Raw genomic sequence first — 23597 nt, 5'->3', positions numbered from 1 at the left:
CACTGAAAATAAGAAACTCTTCCGAGGAGAGGTATATTTTGGCTTGCCAACTTGTCTTATATCGGTATCGGCCAATATCGGCTTAAGCGAAGTAAATATTTGCCGAAAACGGTATTAGAAAAATATTTTTAGAAAAACATTTTAAAATAAGAAAATTCTCGATTAACTAACTAATGATAATATTTTATTTGATTGGCCGCGCCACGTACGCCAGACTTACGAAGCTAGATCATACCTTTTTTTAGACAGGGGGTTAACCAATAATGAACAACGATATTCGATATGTGATAGAAAATATGTATCACGTAAAATGAAAAGAAACATTTTCGGATATGCTCTTGCAAACTTTTATTCATGAAGAATTAGAATGAAATGGTATGACAGTGCACTGAGCAGTTTCTCAAAGACTATCCGACGAAATGCTATGAAACGTTGCATAAATGCAGAAGTACCTCTGACACCTAACGAAAACCGAATTTTAATTTTCGAAATGTGACCTGAGGTAAAATTACGTTAAGGCGGTGTTTTTCAAAGATTAGCCGGCGAAAGGTAATGAAATTTTGCTTACATACGAAACTAATTAGCTTCCTTGTACTACCGAAGGTTGAATTTCGTTTTTCAAACTACGAGATATTTGAGGTCCGCTTGCGTTAGTAATAGCTTCTCAAGATTTTAGACAAAATAAAAATATAGCATCTGCTTTGTTGAAAATAAACAGTTGACATGCAAGAGACGAAATGTTGTTATTAAATTTTCTCAGATTGCTTGCGTAGCACACGTGCCATTTATCCAGCCAACTTCCAGTAAAGATACATAGTAAGTATGGACGGTCTTTAGTAAATGGTAATCATATACCTTCCAAAATGTGAATCTCTAAAATCAATGAATCATAAAAAATACATTCGAATGAAACTGGTATTAATTTCAATGAAATATACAGTTCTAAATGTTGGGTGTTATAAATTTTTATATTTACGACGACTGAAATATAAGCTAATTATAGAATTTTTAATATCATGCAAGTGAAATTAATGCATAATAAGGAAAACGTAACTTAGCTGGAATGGGTTGTTTTGACAGGTTTTTTACATAATAATTTTGGGATGTAAAGCAGCAAAACGGATACTAAAATTTTACAAAAATACCGAAAATTCTATTAAAGGTTCACGTGGTATCGATTATATCAATCAATTATATTTTCTAATTACTAGTTTATAAGTATTTTTTAACTTAATTTAATGTTCTTGAAGATGATGTTGTTGATATGACTAAGCTGAAAATTATTGATATTTTATTGACATTGATGACGAAGAACCAGTAATGGTTATTTTGGTAATTATAAGTTACACCAAAATGTGTTAATTATTTAATATTTGTTTTCTCTAAATCTAATGACCAGTTCCAGTTCTCATACAATTACATAACATCTCAATTTGAATATAGGGAATAAAATTACGAACCTGGAACCTAGTTAAATTGCAAGAACAATATAAGCCCAAGTCGAAATAAAGGAAAGAAAATTAATTAAATTGATGAAAATTGTCGCTGAATATATTAGAGAAGTTAATCCTAGTGGGCTGGATGAAAACCCTCGCAAGTTCATTCGAGAAAAACGTGGCCGAAGAAGAAGATAAGAAGTTGTTTTTATTACTCCAAGATGAAAAAGTTAAAAAATGTGTCAGGTGAACCAGCCAGAAGTCCAATTTCACGTAGGGAAAATGATTTTCGAATCCCAGAAGAAGAAGAAAATCAATGATATGATTTTGTTTGATAAGCGGGAGACACCGGGTAACCCGAAACGTCCCTCCCCTGCGTGGGTAACAAAAAATTTCGCTGTGTTTCGTAGGCTAATTTATATTTCATATTTTAGTTTTATGTTATTGCGATGCAGAGAGATGTGAGGTCCACAAGTTAGCTTATGACTTTGTGTCTCGACAAAATGGCCGGTAGAAATTAGCGGGGCCTATGCGGCGAATTTGAACAAACGAGGTACACAGCGTGTCCACTAAAAAACGAAAAAATCATAAATAACTGAAAAACGTTATTTTGGAAAAATTTCTAATTTTTATGGAACATTCCATATATAACCAGGGTTTCCCTCCGAAAAGGTGAAGGTATCTCCGGTAGTAACGGCTCTCTTGGGGCCCGGAACTTATATTTTATCGGGGCCAGGGACCGCTCTTGGCGGCATTGACTAAAGTGTGAGTAGTAAGTGACTGTAGTAGTGATTGAAGATTGTGATCTTAGAAACAATACCCCATCAATATTATATACATTCGTTATCTAGATTTATATACCCCCGTACCGTAAATTGAATACATACCGGAGACATTTGATACTTTACGTTGTTGAGCGATTAGGCTAATTTCTATTTACAATTCTAATTTTGGATTTGTATTAGTTTCACGACCTGCCGCCAAATTCAACAAAAATCTGAAATTTAAAATTTTTGATTCTTCACCTCACATTGAACGCAGCGCCCTCTTTTGAAAATTTGACGAACATTAAACAGCATCCTCCGAGTCCCGCCTGTAACCATGCCGACTTGGCAACCGCGTGATAAAGTTTATCAAAACAGCTCGCGCGTCAATAAACTCGGTATTAACCTATTCAAGTTGGTTTTTACGTCTTCCGCTGACAAAGGAGACGACCCGAGGTGTTACACACCGATTTCGTTCAAACTCGGGGGATTGGTAGACCTTCATGTAACTTGATAAATCCTAAAGGGAATTTATTCAATAGGCAACGGTTTTGCCATGGCAACGAAAAATGTTTTTGACAACATGAAATGGAATTTTTTCCATTGAATATAACATGGGATTTTGACCAATTCCAAGGGTCAAGAAGAATTTTAAAACATTGAAAAAAATTTAAAATACCAAAAAAATTTTGTAAAAAATTGATAAAAATTGACGAAAAAAATCAAAGTTGATCACATTTTGATCAATTTGAACCAAATGGGTGAAAATGAACCGATATGGCTTAAATTGGAAAAAATGTGAGAAAAAAAATGCAAACATTGAAAAAAATGTTTCAAAATTGATTAAAATATTTTTTTTTTCAAAATTAAAAATAAAATATAAAATGGAAAAAATATTGATCAAAAACAGTAGTTTCGATCAAAATTCACAGGAATTGACGGAAATTTATAAGTTGTGTAAAATTGGATTAATGTATAGTTAAATTGCGATTTTTTGAAAATCAAAGTATTTATTTTGGTCAATTTGATCAAACTTGACCAAAATGGGAAAATAATAGATCTAAATTAGCCCAATTTTAAAGTTTTGTAAAAAGTATATAAAAATAAACTAAATTCGACCAACTATCTCGAAATTGTTACAAATATTTTTTTTTCAAAATGTTAATAACACTGAGAAAAATTTATCAAAATCAATAGTTTCGATCCAAAACGATCAAAATTGATAGGAATGGATGGAAATTTATCAATAATAATAATAATTTAAAGATTTTGCTAATTTTGATCTATTATTTTCCAAATTAACAAAATAATTTAAAAAAAAAGCTATTTATCTATATAAATAAATTTCCATCAATTCCTATCAATTTTGATCGTTTTGGATCGAAACTATTGATTTTGATAATTTGTTCAGGGTTATTAACATTTTTCAATTTTGAAAAAAAATTTAAATAATTTTGAGATAGCTGGTCGAATTTAGTTAATTTTATATAATTTTTACAAATTTTGGTCAAGTTTGATCAAATTGACCAAAATAAATACTTTGTTTTTCAAAAAATCGCAATATATCTATACATTAATCCAATTTTACACAACCTATAAATTTCCATCAATTCCTATTAATTTTGATCGAAACTACTAATTTTGATCAATATTTTTTCAATTTTATATATTTTTTTCAATTTTGAAGAAAAAAATTATTTTAATCAATTTTGAAATATTTTTTTCAATGTTTGCATTTTTTTCTCACATTTTTTCCAATTTAAGCCATATCGGTTCATTTTCACCCATTTGGTTCAAATTGATCAAAATGAGATCAATTTTGATTTTTTATCAATTTTTTATAATTTTGGTATTTTAAATTTTTTTCAATTTTTCAAAATTCTTCACACCCTTGGAATCGGTCAAAATCCCATGTTATTTTCAATGGTAAAAATTATATTTCATGTTGTCAAAACATTTTTCGTTGCCATGGCAAAACCGTTGCCCATTGAATAAATTCCCTTTAGGATTTTTCAAGTTACATGAAAGTCTACTAATCCCCCGAGTTTGATCGAAATCGGTGTGTAACACCTCGGGTTGTCTCCTTGTGAGTGTAATCCTATTAAAGGCCGACTACATATTTATTCGGTTTACTCTGTCTCTCACTGGTAGTTGGCAAAGACAGAGTAAGCCGAATAACTATGTAGTCGGCCTTTAAATTAAAATGGCGCTGATTGTATATAGCTATTCAAATTGACATCGAAACGGAAATAGCTATTGGAACCATTAAACGGACTAGTTGGTTTAATGTAAGGTTATTTATTGACAAGGGGAATTGCAAAAGGTAATCTTAAGAGGGCTACAAACCGTAATTTTATGTTCGAACGGCGCTAAATCATCTTGGTCTTAGTGATACCGAAGGTGTTAATCCTCCCCTTACTGTTCAACCGCGACATGTCGTACTAAAGTGCCGTATGTTTACAAACTCATTAAGGTTGTCAGCCCATGGACTGATCAAACTTGGTGCGCGCTAAGTAACGCCTAATTTTTTTTAAACATTATCTGGGACATGGCATAAACGTGATCGTTAATTGGAAGTGAAAACACGCATTAAAAACTGTATGTTTAAATACCCTAGGAACGACTGTCATTAAATCATTAAAGGCAAAGACGCTCATAGTCGATTTTAATAATAATCAGCTAGGCTAATACCCAAGGCACCACCTTAGGCCTAAGTCATCAAGCGACTTTTGAAGCCTTTAATTTGAAGCCGTTTTTTTATCCAACCCGAAAAGCATGGTTTGTGTTCCTGTCCATGTGAAAAAAAAAACCTGTTTATTAAGAAATAAAACTGTTTTTAAGGCATCTTTTTGGGTAAAACATACATTTTCCAAGTATTTTAAACTTTTACAAGAAACTAAGTGGCCAGGCTTGTGGCCCCTTAACTATAATCGATATGGGAACTCCAAATAAAATGAAGAGTAAGTCTTCCCAGTAGTAACCCTGGCGCTGCCACTTTTCTTGAGGAAGCAGTGTTTGTTAAATCAATAGGAATTGACGTGTGAAAAAGTTGTTTAAAAAAACAAACTAATTACTAGATTGTGGGGATGTTCAACTTTTAAAATTTTATCTGTGGCCCGAGATAATGTTTGACAAATATTGTATTTCAGAAACACTGGTAAGCCGATATCTTAGGTTTTGCTTCAAGATTATTGGTTTTATCCGAAATACTGCTTGTTTCTTCTATAAATATATTTAGTGCGGCGCTCAATTGTTAGACTAAAGACAAAAGGTCATTAATTAATTTAAAACGCGTATTTGAAATGTATTATAATTTTTAGTATAACTTGGAATGATGTAGATAACAATCAACATTGAAATAAAACCATTTGACAATAAGCATATGCATCAAAACCTTCGCCTGAAAATGAAAATTGGCCAATAATGTTTTTGAAATTTTATAACTTTACTTTCGTTATAAGTCCTTATGTTTAAGGATTTATTTAGACCAATCATCGTTACTATATAACAACACATTTTGAAATTGTCAGGTTTTATTATTCTTTAAAAACTCAAATACGTTGGAATTTTAATGATGGAAGCGATTGAAATTTTTACACCATGTTGGCGTTATTAAAGCTATTTTATCGCCAATCTACTACACCGATTTGCGTGACATTTTATGCATAGGTAATTATCGTGACCTAATTAAATTTTTTCGTAAGAATTTTCTCATCAATGACAAATGTGGAGAACGAGTTCCCCATCACGTTTTCTCGTACGAGGTTAATCTTTCGGTGACTCTATCAAAATGAAGCATTTTTACCTTAGAAATTTCCCTTACTAAGTTAAAGTCTAATGTACGATAATTATAGATCCGCCTTTCTCGAGGAGAGAAAATTGTTTAATTGGCTCAGCAGTAGTCTTAGACACCATTTCCCCGTAAAGAGAGTCCTTAAACGAGTGACAAAGCGAAGATATACTAACTTGAAACCCTGTTTCCTAAACTGAAGCGGAGCTCGCTAGCTCACAGAAATCAGAATGCAAAAATATAAGTGTTTATATTAGAATATTTTCTATAATATATTGAATAACCTTTCATCAGAAATATCCCAGACCACGTAAATGTTTAAAAAAATGACTTTGCCACAACCTTAAGTTGCTCTAACTGTGGACGATATTTGATTAGATTTAATTACGATTTGTTTCATAGTCAAAAATGTTTAAAATCTTAAATATTTCATGAAACAGGTCAAAGTCGTGAATTCAAGCTTAGCCAAGACTTGGTAATCTATCAGTCCTAATTATGTGCTTAATTTCTTTGGAATATTTTGAGATTTTCCCCATTAACTTAAGAATGCGTGACTTGTGACCCTAAATAATTCATGTAAAATCTCATACATTAAATTTCAAGCTTTATCACGAAACTTCTGACATTGAATTCTACCTATGCACGGACGCTCATGCAAAATGGTAAATTAGTTGTTGAGAAATAAGGCCTTCGAATGGAGTCTAAAATACTTTGATTTAATATTGAATAGTTATTTACGCTATTATATTTAAAACGAGTAATATGTTAAGGTCGTGTGTATCATAACTGTTCGGAATATTGAAAGCTAGTAGACAACCAAGAAAGATACGCTCGCTTTCGCTCACTCCGCTTTAATAACTACATAGTAGATACAGTCCGTGACTTTGTATAATTCAAAGTGTTGCTTACAAACTTTTTTTCGGAAATAGTTGTCATTGTATTCTGATATATTAGATACGATATTCTACGCTTTCACGGTACTAGGATATTTTTTGCTACTGACTTGACGGTTTATAAGAGAATTTAGTCTAGCGTTTTCTGACACGTACAGCGGAATAAAGAAAACGTGTAGCAGCACGATCATTAGGAAGGATTGTGACCATCACTTTTTTCAAACTTGCCATAAACCTTGGCAAAATTGAAAACAGCTTAATTATGCTAAAATATTGAAATAAATATGGATTTTAGTACTAAGTTTTCCTAAAAACTTAGCTAACATTTAAAAGGCTCTCTGGCCAGGTGAAGGCGCGGAGCGTCAGCATTCACGTAGAGTTCACACTCTTGAAGGTAAGACTTATTTTTCAAAGTATTTCGTTCTGTGTCCGTAGATAATGTAAAAAAATAATTTTTTTGCGGTATCGGCAACGTAAAACGAAATTGATCTTAAATAAATTTAATTATAGCTAGGGATGCACCGATATATCGGCTTATTTTTCTAATATTGGTATCGGCCAATATCAGCTTAAACGAAGTCTATACTGGTATTAGAAAAATATTTTAAGAAAATCATTTAAAAATAAGGAAATTATCGATCAACCAACTAATGATAATATTTGATTTAATTGGCCGCGCGACGTACGCCAGACTTCAGAAGCTAGATCATATCTTTTTTTAGACGGGGGGTGACGAGTGTAAACAAATAAAAAACAACGATATTCGATTTGTGATAGAAGTATGTATCACGTAAAATGAAAAGAAAAATATTCGGATGTGTTCTTGCACACCTTTATTCATGAAAAATTTGAATAAAATGGTATGACAGTGCACTGAACCGTCTTTTAGAAAGATTTTATCATATGCACTACCATGCAGGCCCGACAAGAGAGGGGGGATGCCGGGGCCCGGGTTTGAACAATCCAGGTATACTTCACCCTGGTTTATCTCAGAAAGAATATAGCTATCTACAGTAATAAAGGCTCTCTTGGGGGCCCGGAATTTATATTTTGACGTTTAACGTTGTATATTCTGTAATATAACCCAAATTATTTTATTACTCAATAAATTGAATTGAATTGAATTGAATTGAACCCCATATCGATGCGTCCCTAATTAAAACTTGTAATGGGCTAATGAGAAAACTAAATATCAAAAATATTAGATAATACAACAATAGTTTAGATTGAAGAATATCACGCTGTCGGTTTTCACAATGTCTTATAAGCAGTGTTGTCTTTGAGGTACGGACGACGAGAAAGAGAGCATATTTACGAACCTTGACGTCACGGTTATATAAAATGTTTAAAGTGTAAAAGTATTTCGTTTACTTAACTAGTCATAAGAGAAGAGGATTTAAATATTTAAAATAACGAAAAATTTTGTACGGTTTTGATAAGGTTTTAGAGTTTATAGCCTCGTGAACTAAGGCTTAACATTTCATTGACAGCCACAGTAGCGTATCAGGTAAAGATTGTTGTTTATCATAAAATACTAGCTAATAAATATCTAAGTATTAACAATTCTTTCAAATAATTGATATGAGTATTGCAATAATAATTCATTTAATTAGTATCGAAAATAAATCAAAATCAGTTTGAACTCCGAAGTCACTAAGCCTAACCCAAGCTCCGTGTAACTTGGGGAAATCTTACCGGAAAATGCAAACAGGACAGCCCACTTATTGTTTAGTCTTAGCGAAATTGTAGGTGTGTGACTTATAGAAAACATTGAAAGCACGTAGAAATATTTTATGGAGAGGCCTATTGGAATATTTCGTACATTTGCATAAAATCAATGAAATATGTTATATAATTTAAACCAATATTTTTAAATTAAGTAATTTCAATATTTAATTCAATCGTACGATTTAATTTCTAGTTGTCTCAGATTATTTCTGGTCTTAATTCGATACCTATCCCAGATTATTGTGACAAAATCGGCTAAAGATGGCGCCACTTAAGAGGAGTTCCTGTAGCGTTTGACGTTGCACGTGACGTCGCGCGGCATTTTTATAGCTCGCTAGTAGCGGCTGGAGTTTAACGAGATAGGAGTAGTCAACCATGATTCAACTGCCGTTTCGTCGTACACGAACTCACGCAGACGCGTAAATTATAATTAAAAATCCTTCCTTTAAGCCGAGTTCCCACTTGACGAATTTTCGAGACTTTCGCGACGAATTTAATTTTCGTCGTAGCTTTGAGATTCACAAAATTTCACTCGCACGCGTCAATTCGCTTCGCGAAAACTGCAATTTCCGCTAAGTGGGAACTAGCCTTTACACGTAGCGCCGCAAAGGCCGCGGGAAATCGGCATTCAATAAAAAATAAAATTAATATAATTTTATCGGTGACCTTAAAAATTTACCCTCAAACATAACGGAACAGAAACGAGACAAGTCGTCGCAACAGCATATTATCCTTTTGATTCACCGCCCCCTTATTTACATATTTCGCTTAATTTTTAACGAGGACGTCTCACTTACGCGTATCCGATAGACGCAGTTCAAAATTGAAATGACTTTTCACGTCGACCTGAGATATTTCCCGCTTCCACTTGTTCCAAATTTGATCGAGATACCTAATTACCCATTTTCGCGTTCGCTATAGGGACCCAGAATCCGATTTTAAGTTTTTTTTACCCGCTTTAGTATTAGCAGCGTTAAAAGGGACTTGATGCCCCGTGGCGCCATCGTTTGACGAAGTCGAAATATCGAGAACCCTCATTATCGTCGTACAACGCTAATTAAAGTTCCAAGGGAGGGATAGTCGGTAGTTGGACTAAAAAACCCCGACTTCCGACTCTTATAATTACCGCGTTTGGCTTAGCGCAACATCTGTTTCCCTATTATCCGCGCTTTGAAGGCAAACAAAGAAACATTGGTGGGCGTCCACCCCCCATAAGCCCGTAACCGCACGTGTCAGAGTACAATACAATGGCTCTACATACATCAAAGCGCTTTTACCAAACGCAATTATTTGCTAGATAATGTCGACAATAAACAAAACCTATTTGACGAGCACGTCCGCGCCCGGACGAGATAATCATTCGATTTAATTCGCGAAATAGCGTCTGAAAAACACTCCAAATTTCAAAGATTCCAATAGAGTTCCCCATTCTCTTCTCGCTCAACGTATTGTCATACAGGGTACGCGATCCTCGACTGTAATAAAACTGGCTCGAGAGATTTGGCTCTCGGTAGAGAAGCTTCGAATTGAAGGCTGCGAATTAATTGAAAAAACGCTTCCCTTTCCGTTAAAATCTTTCGCCGCGTAGTCAAGTGTCAGCGGACTGTAGCCTATAAAGGACTCGACGCGCTGACAATGCTTTGACCGACTACGATGACGACGATCTCTTCACTGTTGGAACCGACAGCGTAAACTAACATTCCGGTAAGGTTACTACCAATTTCTAGACGCTTTTTCTATACTTCATTTTGAATGAGCCCCAGGTGAAACAAACGTCTCGGATTCGACCTCCTTTTAGAGTCGTTGAAATTAACCAGTAAACATTTACTCGAATGGGTTGGTTTTCGTTATTTATATCAGCACTTAAATACGTTGAAATCTACTATGATAAATCAAAAAACGACGAACATCTAGCAGTTTAAGAGTTTTTCGTGTTTGCCGCTAGCGACGTGGCTTTATGTCGCCATTTCAATTAACCGAATATCAATCTATCTTCTCTTAGTCTTCCATAAATTATATCCGTATTTTAGCATACGTTTCCTTTAAATATAGCATTCAAATAGCAAAAGTTACCGAGCAATGTAAATTCGAGCTATTTCTGGCACTACACGATTCAGGTAAATAATGTTCAGGTACTATTTAGCTTTCCGCAGTTATAGTCAAAACTCACCAGCAATTTATTCCCGGGATGTTTTGATGAAATAGATTTCGCGGACTTAGTGTATATGGACAAATGTCGTGTTCATAATGTATTCGCCAATAACGGTAGAAATAGTTATCTTCGCTAGTACGACGCCATATCGGAGAGTTGTACGACATATCACGCGCACGCGTAGACAACACGTACTGCGAAAAGCCGCTACACGGACAGATTGCAAAATGTGTGTATTTCATAATACACTTTCCATTAGTTTTACCCGAATTCAAACCTATTAGATGAAGAGTTTAAACTTTAGCGACCCCGCGAGTGGAAATCTAATCTCACGACGATGTCACCAGAGAAATAACACCAAGATGACCTTATTTTAACGTCGCAACTCGGATCGAAATTCGTAAACAAGTAGTAGTAGTGGTAGTAACGTGCCTCCATAATATGAAAAATTATTACCAACAGGAAGATTGCGGTGTTAGTAATTTTTTTAATTTTTTTCGGTAAAAATAAGTATAGGGGAAAAGTGGTTTTAATCCTGGGATATATGTAAGAGCGTTCTATAAAATCGGTTTGGTGTGCTTTCCCCCTTTTGAGTTCGGAGGAGATGAACGTTTGGTCGGTTTTTCGTGTGAGAGAAAAATATTTATCTGGCAAGCCTGTAAGAAATTGAGAGCAGTCGATTTTTAGGAGTAGCGTAGGTGCTAGCCTAGGCTTAACTAATTTCCGGCTTTCCCGCCGTTTTTCTTATTTTAAATGATTTTTGTTATAAATGTATGATGGCAAATAAGCAAAATACTAGTCTCAAATCCAAGGGTTTAAAAAGAAACTTAGATCATGAAAATATTCTTAACCCCAAACATACTTCAACACCTAGGGTCCCTCCTACAACTCCTAAAAGCTACGTCTCTAAAATATTCATATAAAGACAGGACATAAGCCGAATTCAATGAAGCCAAAGAATAACAAAAGTTGTTAGTCCTGCTGAACTAGCTCTATAGTCTGTATGAAAAGTTTGGCCGGTTTTATTCTAGGTTTTATCTTATTTAATTTTCGGTTGGTTTTAACGTTTTACAAAAGCGAGGCAAGTGTAGTTGCGCAGCTGTGCCACACGACGCGTAGTATTCACATCCCACAAGGAATTCCCCAGTAGGTTTCCGAATGTGGAATGTCAGACACGCGAGTGTTGCGTTGAAGGTTGTAATAGTGAAAGCTCGTCATGATTTAAGCTGTCACAAGCAACCGAATGTTTTTTCCTTGACGCAAAACGGCGTTATATCTAAAAGAACTACCTTGATTTAAGTTTCATTTCTCGCCTGTCCTCAACAGGAACGACTAACATTGCTTCAAACCGCAAACATGGCAATCCAGAGCAAACAAAGCTACGAAGTTAGCGTAGCCGAAATGGCGAATAGCAAAGCCGTTCTCGAAATGGATCAGGACAAGGCCGTAGCTACAGCTTCCAAGGCCAGGATGTTCAAAAATTTGGCGGTTGTAGGATTCGCCGTCATGCTCTACCTTTTTGGTTACCTACCATGCAGGTAAATAAATCACATTGAACCTTCGAATTACCTAGGTGTCATTTTCATTGGGGCGTATTCCGAATTTCAGTAGCCGCCCAAATAAGCGAGTTTGAATATCCGTCCAAATAAGCGAGTTTCAATGGCCACCCAAATAAGCGAGTTTCAATGGCCACCCAAATAAGCGAGTTTCAATGGCCACCCAAATAAGCGAGTTTCAATAGCCGCCCAAATAATCGAATTTCAAAATCCGCCCAAATAATCGAGTTTCAAAAGCCGCCCAAATAAGCACCACCCTCTATCGGCTTTAAAATTAACTATTAGAATGGTACTTGTCACAATAAAGGTCACGCTGAGGTGTGACGTCAAAGTACCATCCTCGTCTGCTTTTTCGTCTAACTGCGATTGTGTCAGATATTAATGAATTTCGCTTATTAATTCCAAATTATAAATTACCAAGATCCTGAGCTCGAGTTAACTGAATCTCCCAATGTTATTTATTTGTTAACCTTACTATTTAACTTCGGTGTAAAAATACTAAAACGATAATCCGTATAACTTCCAGGGAACTTCAAGCGAGTATCAACATAGAAAATGGACTCGGTACCTATTCCCTGACGGTACAAACGCTGTGTTGCATCGTTTCGCAATTTTTCCTTCCGCCCGTGTTGATCGGAATGGTCGGACTGAAGAACAGTATGATCTTTTCGCTGTTCATGGTCAGCATCTACTATTTCGCGAATTTCGACGCCCAGTGGTACAGCATGTACCCAGCCGCCGTCATCAGTGGCTTCGGCATGGTTCCAATTTGGGCCGCGAAGGGCACGTACCTAACCGGTCTCTCGGAACAGTGGGCCAAAAACTTCAATACCTCAATCGAATCGACTGCTAGTCTGATATTCGGTTTGTTTTACGGATTCTATTACTTCGGTTACGTCTGGGGCAACGTCATGTCCTACTTCATTTTAGCCCCGGCAAACGAAACTTCTATCGCGGAGGACCAATTGGACAAGTGCGGCTTACATTTCGGCGATTCCGACGTGGACCTGGAAGGCAACGCGAATTTCGTGCGCCCGGATAACGTCAAACTTTACATCCTATTCGGGGCCTTCGTCGCCATGGCTTGGTTGGGCGCCGCGGTCATTTTCTTCTTTCTGGACAACATGGAGAAGTCGCGCGCCATGCAACAAAATCCAAAATATTTGATCCTAAAGACTGTCAAAGCTTTCAAGGATCCCATCCAACTTACCATTCTGCCCATCAGCATCCAACGGGGCATTCTCAAATCGTTCTATTCCGCCGAATTTACTAAAGTGAGTTTCCACGTTATTGTAACATCCGTTTAATGACGTCTTTTCAAGGTACCATCAAAACTACGATTAAGCTTATTCCAAAAGAAAAGAGCGTTGGAAATATACATTGGTGTTTTTGAAAATTCTGGTTGAAAACCAAAGTCTCTTTCGTGTGCTTTGAGTTTGGATTAACGATCTAGATACACTAAAGAATGTACCTCAAACGAAAAATCTCTACACTGACCTCAATTCTTTTACACATTTCCCATTTCATCCCCATGGTAACGGTGGACTTATTTCACACGATATCTCTGTTCGTAACCATGGTGAGGGTTTTGTTGGGTTCAGAAAACCACCTATTCCATTAGGTGGCGTTCGTAAGACCAAGCGTTCAGCTTTTCACATTAAGTTACATATTTTAGCGAAGCTAATTAGTGAATCCATACCTCGAGCAGTCCTGAAAACTAATCCCTCCAATCATATTTCGGCATTTTTGCAGAGCTATTTACAGGGATAACAATATTAATAATAATACATTTCTTATTTTTCCTTTTAATTTTTACAAAACGATTAGTCAAGGCTAAGTAAACGATTTTTAAACCTTAAAGGCCGACTACATATTTATTCGGTTTACTCTGTTTCTCACTGGTAGTTGGCTGCTTGCATAGCATATGTACAGTGCCGCCTTTACCATTGGGCCCTGGGCCCTGGGCCCTGGCCCAGGGCCCCGAGTTCGAAAAGGGCCCCCTCGGGCTCAAAACAAAACCATTCAACATTAAAATTTCATATTTGCAATAATGGCTAAGCGAAGGAAAGGTTTTACTTTTTTTATTTAACGGAGACATTTTATTGCAATCGGCGAGCATATTTAGTCGGAGCTGATTTCTACCTTCGATAAATTGTTTTATCTTACCAGGGCCGGCGTTAGGGCGTGTGAGGCCCCTTCCCCCCCCCCAATAACAAATTTGCCGAGGAAATGTTCTAAACAAATAGGGTTCGCTCGCTCGGTGAACAAATTCATAAAATTGCTATACACCTGATTCCAATATTCCAAGTCACAGGAATCTGACCGATAATCTTAATTTTTTTCGGAATCAAAGAATCATCTTCGAATCTGGAATCGAGTCCGACTCATAAAAGTTTACCCGGAATCAAATTCGAATCATTGAATCGTCTTAGGGCCCCTGAAGGCAGCGCTTACCGCGGGACCCTAGGCGGTCGCCTCATTCGCCTTGCCCTAAGACCGGCTTTGTCTCTCACCAACAGTTTTCCGGACACAGCCAAATGTTTAGGGTGACTATGTTTAGAGTGCGAAGTTGACGTCACACGACCTTGAAGTAGGTCCGTATAAGATATTGCCACTATTTGATACGACTAAATTATGAAGTTAAATTTCGGTTTTACAATTCCCACCGGCGGATCGAAGTTTTGTTATTAATTTTCTGAAATACCAAACAATGAATTTCAGAAAACCGAGTATTTTATTTAAACATTTTTACTATTTGATTTTGTCAAATTTACAAAATTATTTGGCATTCTCATAACATTTTCGCCCGTAAGCCCTGAAACTTTTGCAGTGTTTGAGAGAAGGCGTTAAGTTGTTTCATAATGCATTATCTTGAACTGTTTATCTCTTTAAGGAATGTGTATGAAATAATTATGGCAAAAAGAAAATATACTGTATCCTAACAGAAAACATTTAGCTCCTGTATCTTTGCCTTTGTTTTGTGTGAAATTTCCTTAGCTCACGATATTACTTATAGCATAAATCGCATAGTACGAAGAAGTATTACACTGAACGATTTCTGCGAAGGAAAGTATGTGACAGTGATTGTGTAATCGAAAGTTTTGGAAGGGGAGACTCTTCCCTACCTAAACTCTTCGCCGGTAAATGCCAGGTTAGTTTGATGGCGATAGTAACTATCGTAAACGCATTTAAGTTTCAAATTAAAAAAAAATACTCTAAGGGGAATATAACCTCCAACGCGATCTGTATGTGAGACCCCGCAAATTTAAGGATTTCCTCTCAAGTAAACCACTAAGCAGCGCCGATGCCTCTAAAGCCATAGGAGGAAGCGGTCAACAGCGAAACCGTTGGATGGCGACCAAAATACCAGAGGTTATATTCCCTTTAAAGAATGAAGCGAGTGTTTATAATTATGATTCAATATACATCATTATTTTTCCAAAGTAAGCGTTATTTATATTCGCAGAAGTTAATTTTCTTCTGATACTAGGCTTGTGAAAGTGTTTTAATTTTCAAAGGGTCTGGGCTCGTTCATCAAAAGTTGAAAATGGCTAACAGCAACGATTTCCCGCGCGTTGTTACCAGGAACTTACAAAGACTAAGTTATTCTAGGACCGGTGTCAGTTTTTAGCAACACAATGATTTAGGTTGTCATTGGCGAAACAGAATATCAGCAAAAGGTTGCATTGGGTAATAGGAAATATAATATTTTGTTACTTATGCCTTTACGTGTTTATTAACCCAGAGCATAAGCCAATGGAAAAGACGTAAGAAAATTATATCAGCAATGCTAGTAGCCCGTTTAAAAAGTTGGAGAGGAGAAAGTAACTGAGGAATTGTTTTTATATCACCCCACGATTGATGGGGCCGAGATGTTAAAGCTATTCCATAACGTTATCTTTTCCCATTTTATGCTGTAGTGTTATTTCCTAATATTTAACAACTTTTCCCATTTTATATCATGTTATTTGCCATCTGTTAAATACCACTCTTTCATAGTCGATGGAAATTTACTCCTCAAGCTAAAACGTTGATATTTGGTATATGATAAAAAGTTCCCTTTAGTTAAAATTTTCAAACCGGGCGGTATTTGTTCGAATACTTCCGGTCATTTTCAAAAATAAATTTGAAAAATTATTTCTAAAATCCGAAATATTTGGTTTTTGACCAATAGCCAACATGGCCAACATGATATAGCGACCTCACTCGCTTCACTCGCTCGGCGGTCACACAGAACGGTTTGATAAATGATAATGAACGAGCTTTCCGTAAGTGATATAAGACACATTTGAAGTAATTACTCTACTGCAGTGTATTCCCCAAAACGAAGAACGACAGTTCAAGTAATACGTTTGTGCGGACGGGCCACGGTTCGTTTTTGGGTATTATAGCCTAGTCTCCCACAATTAATCGAAAATAACTACGGGAAAAACTTAGACCCAAGAAAGGCAAGGGGGAATAGCTCACTGAAGGGGGGGGGGGGGCAATTTATCCCACCCTGTGGCCGTACATGATACCAAAAACAAATGATAAATTTCTACTCGCCCTGCCCTACCTTGAAGAGTACTCGGCTACAGCCCATACTTGCTATCTCGTCGCATAGGGGGCCCTCAAAATAATAAGTGCCAGAGCCTCACAATATGTAAAGACGGCCCTGTATATGTATCTTGCAGCGAGCCAGCTTCCAGTGAAAGACAGAGTAAACCGAATAACTATGTAGTCGGCCTTTAACGAGATGGTCATACAAATCAAGTAACAACAATTGGATAATACACGATTATGGTAAAACACTATATTCATTCTTCACGTTAAATCTAGCATAGAAGTTCAAGATTTAATACGGGACAGTCTACAACGTATTAAAAAATTCAAAGGACATCATTGAATTGGGAATAGTACCGCTAGAATGACCATTTCAATCTGCCTTCCGCGAAACAAATTTTCCAAAATTGAGAACACTATCATTTGTTGGTGGCGCAAATCCGCTGTTAGCGGCGAGAACTATACTGATGTGCAAAGCGCAAAAGCATTAACGACCAAAACCAAAATATGGAGAAAACCCGCGAAATTCAAACTTTCTTTGCCTTAAGATACCCCAACTTACTTCTTTCAAGTTTATATAGTACACTTGGATTTTTCAACTCAAATTATATTCTGGTACTAAACAAATTACAGGCCAAACGATATTATCATTAAAAAAATGCTTTTTACCACGTATTTGTTGGACTATTTATGTCTTAAAACGCGAAAAATGCGTCTTGATTTGACTTTTAAAGAAAATAAACACATTAATGCGTTTTTGGTTTGAAAATAATTCAAAAACCTAAAATAATGCGTTTTGCAACAAGTCATTTCTCTAAGAACAAAAACTTTAAATTCTAAAATTAGTTCAAAATTGAATTTAACGTATAAAATAAGGTGAAATAAAACCAAAATCTGTAAATCGAAAATTTGGTCGTTAATGCTTTTGTGCTTTGCACGGCAGTATATACTATACAATTGAATTAATAGTACTAATATAGATAGATGGCGCTACCCGTATAATGACAGAGTTGACAGCTGAGTGCCCTAACTCGAAATTTCAGAATTTGTTTCGCGAAAACACGAATACCGAACGCGCCTAGTCATTCTAGCGGTACTATTCCCAATGCAATGAAGGACATCGCACTTCTTCTATGGTATTTGGCTTCCGACAGATTTTTTTCAAATTGAAACATTTTGTTAAGCTTGATCAAAGGAGCAATATTGTCCCATTTTTCCCTAGCTCCTATATTTTGTCCAGTATCAGCGGTCAAAAGTGGACAAAACTTACAATTGTTAGTGTAGTCTATTTGTTAAAAGAAGTTCCCATCGGTTAGCGTTCTACGTTCGAACGTCGCTAGTCCGGGCTCACTATCAATAGAGGATATTTTACTGAGAGCTAGTAATGAAGTGACGTCATCACAAGAATAAAATCTCCCCCTAGTGAGGCGCTGTCAAAGGCTACGTGTGACGCGTTAGCAAGCGGACGTAAAACGGCGACGAAGCCCATAATTCAGTCTGTCTTGTGAATAGCTCTCAGTAAAACTTTTGCATGTGAAGAATAGGAAGTGTCACACTTATGCAATAATGTGATACACTTATGATCAAGTTTAACAACATGTTTCAATTTGAAAAAATATGTCGAAAGCAAAATTCCATAGAAGTAGTGCGATGTCCTTTCCCATTCAGCTGCCAGGTCTATAGAAATTAGGTTGGGAGATATACGCGCGCGCTACACCTACAGGATTCTCTACTACATTCTAACTGGCGCGCCACGAGTGAGTAGTAACGGAAGCTAGACATTTTCTGCTAGGGTGGCACCTAGGAGCAACAAACACAAGGAGAACGCAGCTAGCCTTTAAACACGCTTATGAAGGGTTGTGTACGAATTTCATTGGACGAGCCTTTACGCTGAACGTTTTACTTGTGGGAGGGAAGACAATTCCCGAATTTTCCGCTTCCGATGGCAGCAGGCGCTAAAGCGTCTAGCCAATGAAAAATGTACACAAGAAAATCCACGACTTTTGACGGGTTGCGTTCTTCTTGTGTGGGATGTTGTGTTTGTTGCTCCTAGGTGGCACTCCCTTTAATATCCATAAATCTTTAGAGAGAAACTACCAGTTTGCAATTTATTTATCCATAAAAACCCGAAATTTCAATTTTGGTAACATCGACCACTCTTTATTGATTTTTTTTGGATGAAATAATGTTGATTTCTAACAAATTTAAACATGAACTTAGATTTAACTCTTACTCTTAGAAATTGAATAATTTCCTTAGAGTTTAAAGTAAAAGAAAACCTACGAACAATCCGACTTAAACAAGACAAAATTAACTAGATATTAAATTGTCCAATGGACTATAAAGTGGTCGTGGAGATTCAATGAAATATAGCGCAAATAACAGATTTTAATTTTGCAATTTCCCATTGATTGCAAAACGTAAGGTTTGTGTTAAATTAACCCAATATCAACTTAAACTTAACCTTTGAACAAATTTATCATCAAACCCAGTAATTGTCTATTTTTTCAGGCGTACGTGACGTGTAGCTGGGGCATCCACAACGTTGGTTTGTGCATGATGGGTTTCGGAGTGGTTTGCTGCGTCAGTTCCCTGACATTCGGTCGTTTAGGACGCTGGGTTGGACGACTTCCGCTTTTCGTCTTAGCCTTAATTATCCATTTTATCGTCTTGGGTATCCTACTATGGTGGTCACCAACTCCGGAACACGTAACCTTGTTCTTCGTAGTCCCGTGTCTTTTAGCAGTCAGCAACGCTGTCTGGGAATCTCAAGTTGCTGGTAAGTGAATCACATCGAGAAATGGCAATTTAAGAAGAAACTTTCGCCACGACCAAAGTAAGAAAAACTCTAAGCAGACGGCGCCTAATTATTCCATTGATAGTTTTGAAAAGTATTTATTCCTTTGGTAATCTTAATACCAAGTATTCATTCCCTTGGTAGTCTTGACATCAAGTATTCATTCCCTTGGTAGTCTTGACATCAAGTATCATTCCTTTGGTAGTCTTGAGATCAAGTATTCATTCCCTTGGTAGTCTTAACGAATGACGATGCATGTTTCTAAAACGAAAATCAGGCGCCGTCTGCTCAAAGTATCTCTAAAGCCTAGTTCCCACTTAGCGAAAAAAACAATTTTCGCGCTGAAAATTGACGCTCGCGAATAAAATTTGCGATTTTTTTCAAATTCGCCCCTAAAGTCGCGTCTCCGCGGTATCTCGCGAATGTTCTATTTTTTGGTGATAAAAAGCTTCAGCCAATCAGAAAACGCGTTCCCTCGATCTATTCCGCTCCCGTCCGTCACTTATTAAGCCTAGGTCTTTAGAAAAGCAGCTCAGCCAACTTGACCAAGATACTGAAATAAAGGTAATTATCTCACGAATAGAATCGTTTATTTATTGAAATTATCAACAGGAACATCCATTTGGTTCATTTTGAACTGATGTTTTATGTTAGGCCTAAAACATTACTAAAAACCCGCGCGAGTTGTTTTCAGCGTTTTTAAATTTTCGCGCTTAAGTGAGAACCGCTTCCCCAACGACCGAAAAAACGCGTCTTTTTTCGTTGCGCGAAAATTTTAATCGTCTCGAAAATTCGCCAAGTGGGAACTAGCCTTTACTCGGTCACGCCACTAGCGGCGAAAGTTTCTACTTAGATTCTCATTCGAGGAATGTTTTTAAAAGGTGCTTTTCTCGTTATTTCTATAGGGATGTATTCTACTTTGTTTCCCGACGAGAAGGAGGTGAGCTTCACTATTTACGCCATGGCCGAAGACGCGGGATCAATGATAGCGTTTGCCTACAGCGCCACACTGCGTTTTCACGTTAAACTAATAATCTTTATGGTCATGGTCGTAGTGGCTTTCGTTTCTTACTTAGTGACCGAATACAAATATATTCGGGGGAAGAAAAATTAAGTTAGAGTTTTTATTTAATGACACTTGTTCATATTCTTAAATTAACTGAGTCTGTTTAACCAACACGATGTTGAATGTTAAATTTTTTTTATTGGATTTCTTTTGATTATCACCAAACTTCAACAACATTTTCTCACGCTAATCCATATCATGAAATATTGAATTATTTTAATGTATTTAAATGTTTAACACCCCTAGACAGACGAATTAACATTCCAAGTATTTATACTATAGATTTATAACTCCATTTTGCTATCATATGCAATATAATCAATCATAAGTATGCCTCTGTATAAAATTTCAATGAGACCTTGTTGAACACGTAACACACAATAAGTGGACCAAAAAATGGAAATGTATTAAAAATTTTGTGCTCAGTCTCGTAGCTAAGACACCCTAGGCCCCCCACGAAACTTTTTTCGGGGTATCTAGCACAGGGCCCCCTGAAGCCCTGTGGCCTTCCTGCATTGCGGGATGTGCTGAGTCACCGAAGTCACCGAAATAATAGTCGGTTTTTCCGATGACTGACGTCATTACTGACGTAAAACTACTATTAATGCTACGCTATTTTAAAAAACACCGATGACTGAATAAAAGCGTTCAGCAACTTACGACGTCATTATGACGAAAAAGCTCATCGGTGGAAAATATAAATCCATCGGTTTTTTTTCCGTTGACTGCTGCTGAACGTACCCAAGGTTTCATTAACAAGAATGCTTTTAAGGCATATTTATGAATGATTACGTTACATATTGTACTATGCTATATACCTTTCAAGCATTTTGTTTACAAAATTTCGCTACTCAGAGCTGTTAAATTATTCTTTTATCAGTTAATGAACCGAAGTGGTCAGATAGTGTTTTCCCGAACGCGAACGGGTTGGGTTTAGTTGTGGCACAGGCTGTCAAAAATGCTTTCTAGTAAGGATGCAACGGTTCCAAATTTTTGGACTATCTCGGTTCCGGATCCGGTTCCGGTGTGTTTTAGTATTAAATGATCTGTAAAGTCAAAATTTCATCCAAATTATCAAATAAATTTATTATGTTTAAAATAGTAGAGAAAAATCTGCGAGTTCGCGTTGAAAATTCCACTGCCGCCGATTGCGCCGGATTCTAGGCAAACATTTTGTGGACGAGCCTGTTTTAACTTTCCCCACGAATTGAAAATACGTAGGTGGTGTTTTTCTTTACTGTTGTATGGTGCGAAACAAGAGATCGTTAGTTAGTCATACGGTTTTATTGCTTCTTTTTACTCTGGATAAAGATGGGCTTGTATGAAAAACAAATAATAGAAAGTTTAATTACTAAATTAGTAAATTTTTCAATATGCACTAGATAGTGGTAAAAAAGTTATAGAACCGTTTAAAAACCGTTTATCATAATAAAAATTCGGTTCCGGTTATCATATTTTAACAAATATCTGATCCGGTTATCAAATTTGATATATATTTCTTTTAATAATAATCAGCTAGGATAATACCCTTGGCACCACCATACGCCCAAGTCATCACGCGACTTTTAAAGCCATTAGTACAAGTGGCCGGGTTACAATGCGTAGGAGGGTGGTGGCAAGCCCTTCATTCCACGCGAGCCAACAGCTTCCTACACTTACTATTAACGTTAGCCTCAACAAGTTTTTATGGTAAGGGGAAACTCCTTTAACCAGTGGGGAGAGTACTTGCAAACTCTACGCAGAAGGCGTGTATTCGAGTTTCCATCAAGTGGCAAAAGCTGGAATTGAACCCGGCTCCCCTGCTGCGAGGCAAAAGTGCTAACTACTCCGCCACCCCACCTTCGGCGACATTACGTGAAACATTTACTCTTGCTCTCAGCCATTAAATAGCTTTTAGACTATTCAATGATTTCATTCAATTGGTTTTCGATATTAACGGTTCCGGTTCCTAGAATTGATCCGTTGCATCCTTAGTTCCTAGACGTGCGTTTCTTTGCATGTTTCACCGTTTGGGAAGGCAATAAATTTTCCAGATTTCGCTAGAGGTGGAGCGATAAGTTTAGAGTGGCATTGCGAACTGGCCACTAACATTTTTGTAAGGATGTATTTTTTTCTACTTCTAAGGAAGAATCTGGTCATATGTGTTCGTCCCCTTCAATGTCAAATTGGCCAGGTTTTTAATTCTTAGTTAAGGCCCCTATAGACATTTATAAGTATAAATAAATACATTCTTAATTTAAGCTATTGATATCCGAGCGTTAAAGTATTTAGTTAATCAGAGTCTACTTTATCACGAAAATATATCTCAAAGCAAATACGCTCTTGTAAAGTGAGTTCTTCCATGGAACTTAACCAGACGTGTGCTAGTTTTTAATATTTTATACTACATTTTGCGAGTCGTCATAGTTACCAACTGGATACCAGCGGCTTCTAGTTGGAAGATAAGCGCGTATAGGTAGTTCGGATCATATTTTTGTGGAAATAGAGATTATTTTTAAATTATGTAAATTATGGTTTTTATGATAATAAAGAAATGTTTAAATATTGACGTATTATTTGATCTATTTTTCAAAAACTAACAACAGATGGCGCCGATATTTTTAATAGCTCTCGATCTAACCCAGTCGTGTGGACAGGATTTTAGTTCGAAGGGAAGGGAGGGGGCGCACCAAATTGAATAAAAAAAATCAATTGTACTCTATTGATCTAACCGTCATCTACCGGGCTAAATATCTATTGTTAAGTAATATTAACTGTACTATGGCGCACAATTTAGTGTTTAATTATCTTTATGATAGGTTACACTAGATTATGAGTAGAGATATTTCGTTCTACGTTTAGTCTGTACAAAATAAAACAAAATAAAGTCGATT

The 23597-nt window shown here is 36.5% G+C and overlaps 1 protein-coding gene across 1 annotated transcript; it reads left to right on the top strand.

The window, feature by feature from the left end:
• The first annotated feature begins 10189 nt into the window (after positions 1-10189).
• Positions 10190-23272, top strand: LOC149947672 (N-acetylglucosamine transporter UNC93A-like). Its single transcript, XM_090171554.1, has 5 exons — positions 10190-10315; positions 12090-12301; positions 12846-13593; positions 19373-19640; positions 20564-23272. The coding sequence occupies exons 2-5, from the start codon at positions 12120-12122 to the stop codon at positions 20770-20772; spliced, it is 1407 nt and encodes a 468-aa protein (XP_090027680.1). The 5' UTR covers positions 10190-10315; positions 12090-12119; the 3' UTR covers positions 20773-23272.
• Positions 23273-23597: the final 325 nt, after the last annotated feature.

This window comes from Leiobunum rupestre, chromosome 4 (assembly GCF_980474605.1).
Source record: "Leiobunum rupestre chromosome 4, qqLeiRupe1.1.hap1, whole genome shotgun sequence".
In the NCBI taxonomy this organism is placed as follows: Eukaryota; Metazoa; Arthropoda; class Arachnida; order Opiliones; family Sclerosomatidae; genus Leiobunum; species Leiobunum rupestre.
This window is presented reverse-complemented; position numbering and strand designations above follow the sequence as displayed.